At 51.3% G+C, this 6,361-nt stretch overlaps 1 protein-coding gene across 1 annotated transcript in view; it reads right to left on the bottom strand.

Annotated features, from left to right (window-relative positions):
- The window catches only part of ESYT1 (extended synaptotagmin-like protein 1), a 14,445-nt gene that overhangs the window by 6,894 nt on the left and 1,190 nt on the right, over nt 1-6,361 (bottom strand). The window contains exons 2-16 of the mRNA XM_010839212.1: nt 5,173-5,214; nt 4,867-5,001; nt 4,686-4,759; nt 4,497-4,569; nt 4,252-4,341; nt 3,992-4,047; nt 3,283-3,406; nt 3,016-3,192; nt 2,814-2,896; nt 2,474-2,522; nt 2,258-2,344; nt 2,064-2,156; nt 1,764-1,835; nt 1,500-1,586; nt 209-358 (exon numbers count right to left, since the gene is read on the bottom strand). Of these exons, the coding sequence (XP_010837514.1) occupies nt 209-358; nt 1,500-1,586; nt 1,764-1,835; nt 2,064-2,156; nt 2,258-2,344; nt 2,474-2,522; nt 2,814-2,896; nt 3,016-3,192; nt 3,283-3,406; nt 3,992-4,047; nt 4,252-4,341; nt 4,497-4,569; nt 4,686-4,759; nt 4,867-5,001; nt 5,173-5,214 (1,392 nt within the window). The remainder of the gene's footprint in view (nt 1-208; nt 359-1,499; nt 1,587-1,763; nt 1,836-2,063; nt 2,157-2,257; nt 2,345-2,473; nt 2,523-2,813; nt 2,897-3,015; nt 3,193-3,282; nt 3,407-3,991; nt 4,048-4,251; nt 4,342-4,496; nt 4,570-4,685; nt 4,760-4,866; nt 5,002-5,172; nt 5,215-6,361) is intronic.

Below are 6,361 nucleotides of genomic sequence, written 5' to 3'. Positions count from 1 at the left end.
GTTATGAGGGATTGAACCTGCACCCCCTGCAATGGTAGTGCAGAGTCTAAGCGACTGGAGCGCCAGGGAAGTTCCCTTTCCTTACTTTTGTGTGTGTGTGTGTGTGTGTGTGCTGAAACCCAGGAACAAGTCACCTTTCCTTACTCTTAATGCCACAAAGAATCCACAAGGCCCTTCTCCGCCCATAGCACTTTATCCACCTCCATACCCTCATAACTAGTTTCATGTAGAGGCGGGAGTTTAGGCCAGAGCTGCTGAGCTGGAACCACTGGTCCAGGGTGAGTTCCGGGGCAGTCAGCAGGCGAGCCAGAGGCAGGGTCAGTGCCCCTAAAGTCAGGGCCCTGGAGTCATCCTTCACCTATAGGCACAGGAAGAGGGGATGGAGAGAAAGATTAGGGAACAGGGAGGTACACTATGGAAATGTGACGCGGCTGCAGCTTCACTCTGTGCCAGTCACAAACCTGCTCCACTCTGGGCCATCCTTTTATAGTCCTCTGTCTACTCCACAGTCCCTTCCTCCTCTGCTCTTTCTGGTCTCGTTACCTGGCCAAGTTCTCGTTCTCATTCTGCTCTTCTCTGCCTATTTAAATCCTACTGATACTTGCAGTCCCTCTGAAAATCCTACTTCTGTCACAAAGTCTCTCTAGTTACTCCAGCCTCTGTACTTTTCTCCAGCCATCCTAAGTACTATACTTTGGGTATCTGACTCCCACTGGTTGATGCTGAATCATCTTTCCTTATATATGTTTGTCTCTTCTATGAAACTAGCCAGTAAGTTTCATGACAGCAGACACTGTGTACATGCTTTTTCTATGACCTTAGAAGTGCTAGATGTCTGGGAGGTTGGGATTGGCATATGCACACTACCATATTGTGATAGAGATAATCAACAAGAACCTACTCTAAGCACAGGGAACCATACTCAATACTCTGTAATAACATGGGAATAAAATCTGAAAAATAAATATATGAATATGTATAACTGAATTACTTTGATGTACATCTGAAACACAATGTCGTTCTAACTCTATACTCCAATATAAAATAAAAAACTTTTAAAAATAAAAATATGCCAGAAAAAAAATGCTAGGTGTTTAGTGCTCCATATGTTCTTCTCTTTAAAAAAAATATTTTTTTTGAGGCATAATTTACAAAGCACAAAAATCACTCATTTGAAGTACACAGTTCTCAATAAGAATGAGCCTAGAGAGATGGGTGGGGAAACGTGGAGAGTGTAAGAGGTGGAGAGTCTCGGTAGATGGACTGAAAATAGAGATCATGGAATTCCCTGGCAGTCCAGTGGTTTAGGACTCCATACTCTCATTGCAGATGGCCCAGGTTTGATCCCTAGTCAGGGAACTATGACCTGGAAAGCCACACAGTCAAACAAACAAACAAAAAACCCCAAGAAAATAAGAGATCAAAGGAGAAGATGCAGAGAAGAAATGGTGTAGACCTGGGAAGACAGAATAGCGCATCCAGGAGGACCTGTAACTCACCTGCACATCAAGCTCCTGGCTTTGAGGGTCTTGCAGGAAGAACCGGAAGGCCTGCTCCCACACTGGGCAGTTGGTGCTGTAGACAGCCTGGAGGTATGCAGGACTCGGTCAAGGGTACATGGCCCAGTACCAGTTCTGTTTCTCCAGAAAACCCTTGCCCTTATGGGCAGCCTAAAGGGAACACTTCATCCCAAGAATAGTCCCCCCTCCTCCTGTCCCCACACACAATGCCTCCCACAGTGGTATCCTTGTCCTGGCCCTCACCTTGCTCTCCTGGGTCACATCCTGGATTGACAGTTGTACCATGGGGTTGGGCTCCTTGTTCCCCTTCTTCAGCTGCGGGTGGGAGAATTCAGAAGTCACCATCTTGGTTGTTTTTGTGTTTCAGTGAAGGAAGGTGGGCTCTCATCAGAGTCTTTCCCCTGAGATGACTCTGATCCCGTCTGTGGAGTCCTCATGTTTACATGCTGTTGCTACTGGAGCACAGTGGTCAGGGGCAAGGGAGGGTGTGGGAGTGCTGACCCCACGGCTTCCTGTTCACCTGCCCTCAGAAGCCACACTCACAGGAAGATCCTGGGCCCGATCCAGATAAACAACTAAGATGGCGGCCGATGGGGGCTCTGGGCGGGAAGAGACTCCACGGTTCCACTGTAGAATCTGCGGCGGGGTGGTCGTGATCAGACCTTCATCCACTCAGTCCCCCATACTTCTAGTTACCTATTTCTCCCCTGCTAGCTTACTGTTTTGCACATAGTTACCTGCTCCAGTTTTTCGGCATCTGGCAAAAGCGAAAGCCATTCTAGCCTTAAGTGAACTTGGCCTTGCCCACCTTGAAGAGGGAACCACTGGAGGGAGAGGTAGAAGAGAGTGAGGTAGAGATCAGAAACCCACCCAACTTCTTCCCCACCAATGCAGTAACCACTGTCTACACAATGGGGGACACTACCCTCCACCTTCCTCTTCTCTCAACTTACTTCATCCATTACTCCAGCCTGCAATACTTTCCCTACATCCAGCTTCATTCTGTGGGGGAGGGGATGGTAGTGGTAATGATGGCAGTGAAAAGGAAAAAAGAAGAGAGTGTTATAATTAGCAGAAAGTCATTCACTGGCCCGCTTCTCACCCAGAAATAACTGGCAGATCTCAGACTCCCTTCTTACACTCAGGAGGTATTTAAGTATGTGTGCATGGTGGGGATGAAGGGTGAGAAGTTGGGAAAGAAAATGATTACTATTCCCCTGGCCTGGAAAAGGATTACGTCTGGGATGTCAGTGGCCCTGGGGATTTAGACTCCTAACGTAGGCAGAGTCTTACCTGCCCAAAAAGTCGTCTTTGTCTGGATCCTTGTCAAACACCTCCACCTCAATTTCCTGTCCTGGGACCTCATGCACCATCACCTGAAGAACACAGAGGGATAAGGGTCTGCAGGTGAGCAGCATCCAATCATCATCTTCTCTTAACACCTCCTGGAACTTCCCCACCTGACCATGCTCCCCCCACTCCTTGGCTCTCCCACCTCATAAGTCTCTCCCCACTGGGGGTTGAGTTCCTCATTGATGACACGGCTGCAGAATGCCTGGGTGCCCACTCGCACAAGCGCATAGGGGTCTGACTTGCCCTCAATCAGGCCCTTAACGTATTTATCCTTGGAGCTCAGCCCTCGTGCAGCCAGCAAGTGAATCCGAATTATGCCCTGAAGGGTAGTAGGAATCAGACTGTGAGAAATTAAAGACCCACCACAGGGTTCCTGAGCGAAGGCTCTATCTAGGGGGAGAGGCCGTACCCTGGGAAGAGGGGAACGCAACTGGGCCACATCTTGAAGGTCAGGCACAAGGGGCACCAACAATCGGTTGGGCAACACAAGGAAGGCAGCGATGGAATCCATGATCATGGTGTCAGAGAGGGAGCTGAATGGGGGAGTGGAAAAGGAGGTGAGTGTGAGGGTCCCTGTTTCCCCACCCCCAACTATGTTTCTCACCACCGAGAGAGATCTACAGCTAGAGGGAAGGTCTTTCTTGAGAATACCTTTTCGCTACTCTTCTACCCCCATTTCCCACCTCCTGCTCAGTCCCTTCCTGGTTGCCATCCAGCTCTTCTTTCTCCCTTTGTCCCTGCTGAGGATCCCGTAGCCCTCTTCATTCTCTACCAAAATGCAGTCTCCATAGGAGAAAAACCACAGTACGAAACTTCTCAGGAGTATTTGTCTTAGCTCCCCAACTAGGGTCAAGGCTCCTAGACGAAACCGGCTGCATTTTTTTTTTTTTTTTTTAAATATTTATTTGGCTGTACTGGGTCTTAGTTGCGGCACAAAGGATCTTTAGTTGTGGTATGTGGGATCTAGTTCCCTGACCAGGGACTATGTTGGGAGGTCGGAGTCTTAGCCACTGGACCACCAGGAAAGTCTCCCGGCTGCATCTTTCACTGCTCTGTACCCCTTAAACCTTCAAATCAGGTTTGGAACACTTAGCAGGTGCTCAGTAAGTCCTTGGTACCTAAGTCCTGGGATATCCAGCAGGTTGGTCATCCCCGTCCAGTTGATATCTAGGGTCTGGAAGCAAAGAGCAGGGGGATCAGGACACAGCACACGGGGGTATGGTCATTCCCATACAACTGTTGCCAGTTCCCTGCCAGTTCTCAGCCTGTGTGTCAGTTCCCTCCCCCATTCCCCACTGGGGAGATGAGGTGGCCATCCTCTACCTCCCAGTCCTCTGCTTCCTGCATTTCCCTGCTGCTCCTGGATGTCTTCTCTTACCGGGCGTCGGATGAAGAACATCGACACAGCCCCCACGATGGGAAGGTCCCCCATGAGTGGTTCGAGAATCACCCGTAAGACACCATGGAGCTGGGGAAGGAAGAAATGAATAAAGCCTTTCCTCAGAAAAGGTCTTTTTCCCCTCCCAGACCTCCCCAGCCTTGGTTTTCCTAACCTCCCACTTCCCCCATCTACTGAAACTCCAGGAAAAGGCTTCTTGTGGAGGCCCCAGGCATGTGCCCTACCTGCATGCCCTTGACTCCTGCTTTGCAGAAGTATTTCTTCACTTCCACATCAATCTGAAGGTCACCTACGTAGCTGGGTGTTGGGAAGAAAGAGAACAGAGGGTGAGTCCTAGGCTGAAGTGGGGTGAGGGGAGTAAAGCAGTCAGAGTGACCAGGAAGGGGACCCGGCAAAAGTGACAAGTGCAGTACCTGATGTTCAAGTCCAGCAGGATCTGTTTTTTGCTCTGACCAGTGTGAACCTTGACTCCAAGGATGCGCAGTGGCTGTAGAAAGATGAATGCTTGAGAGGGAAGGGAAAGACCCCTTTAGGCCACCTGCCTCCCCCGTCCCCATCTCTTCCCTTCCATTCCTTCCCGTCCTATACAAGTACCTTTTCACCCAGTTCCACTCGTGTAAATGTAAATGTCTGCAGGTGGGGGTTAGATCCTCGAACAGCTGGGGCCACAGTTTCAGCGAGAAGCTTCTCCATATACTGGCCCAGGAAGGGCCAGACCTGGGCCACAATCTGGGAGGAAAGGGAACTGGTCACAGAAGAGCCTTGCTTTCCCTCTAAAGGGAATTTCCTTTAGAATCCTCCCCGTGGAGAGGCTAGAATTGAAGTGTGGCAGGGTCTGGCATGACAGACGAACCCTATTCCCCCTCATGAAAAACAAAAACCAGGACAATCAACCCTCACCTTATTGAGCCACTCAGCCTTTTCCACATCTGGGAAGCTGACCTGGAGGTGGAAAAAAATGGAGATAGTGATGAGCACTATCCTTTGCTTGTGGTTTCCTGCTAAGATGCCTACTGGCTGCCCTCTGAGGAAACCTAAGTGTGACAGGGCCTCCTCACACCCAGGGGTTGGGGGAGGAGCCGGATGTCCTGAGGATTCAGTCCTCCACTGGGCTTGGGGGCACTGAGGTTTCTTTAACAAAGGGAGCCAATAGAGTTGGCCACACAAAGTTGCTTTGCAGATAGCTCCAGGGTATGAAATGATGTCAGCTGCAGAGGTGGAGAGGAGGAGGGGAAAGAAGAGCACATTCTTTCTGGAGGGGAAGGTCCTGACAAATCAGAGTTTGAGGAGGAAATCCTGGGATCCTGGCTCCTTTTACCAGCCTTCCTTCTGCCCTGGGAACCACTGCTTCTACACCAAGAGGTGAAGCAGGAAGCGGCTCCTGAGTTAGGGAGGGGCCAGAAGAGCTATTTGGGCCCAGGCCGGTGTCTTCTTTCTTTTTAATCTGTGTGACTCCTTTCATGGAAAGGAAGTGTACCTGTGCTTTATACTGGGGGAGGAGGAGGGGTAGTCGCTTTAGGAGGAAGATTAATTTCTCCTCGCTTTAGGGAGGAAGAGGAACAGAAACAGTTGCTGCTTGGGCTCCAAGTCCTGTGGGACCACTGCTCCCCCTTTCTCCTCCCCAGTTCAGAGTCTGGGAAGCATGGATATGTCTGCCAAGTGTCAACTTTAATTTTCCCTAGACGGGCAGCTCTGCTGGGAGGAGCGGGAAGGGAGGGGCCGGGAGGGGCTGGATAACGGGCTGGGCACCTGCAAGGCCTGAGAGAAGCCATCCGGGCCCCTCACCACAGCAGAGGGGGCGAAGAAAACGGGTCCTGACTTCAACCCAGCAAGCGCAGCCCGCAGTCCGGAAAAGGGTGGGGCCGGCCAGGGGCGGTGGAGTGTGGGCAGCGGGCACTGCAGCAGTCGCATGCGGCCCCCCCCCCCCCCGCACCCCCGCCCTTTGTCCAGCAGCCGCCTCCGCTGCTCCGTGGCCCAGCCACCACAGGCGGAAAAGAAGAGGGTCGGAGGGTCTGTCCAGGTGCGGGGCCTCGACTGGGCAGTGCTCCCAAGGAGGGGCTCGGGGTACTCGAGGATAAGAGCGGGAAAA

This window comes from Bison bison, unplaced genomic scaffold, assembly GCF_000754665.1.
Source record: "Bison bison bison isolate TAMUID 2011002044 unplaced genomic scaffold, Bison_UMD1.0 scf7180017864115, whole genome shotgun sequence".
Lineage (NCBI taxonomy): Eukaryota > Metazoa > Chordata > Mammalia > Artiodactyla > Bovidae > Bison > Bison bison.
Note: the sequence above shows the minus strand (reverse complement) of the source record. Positions and strands in the feature narration are given on the sequence as shown.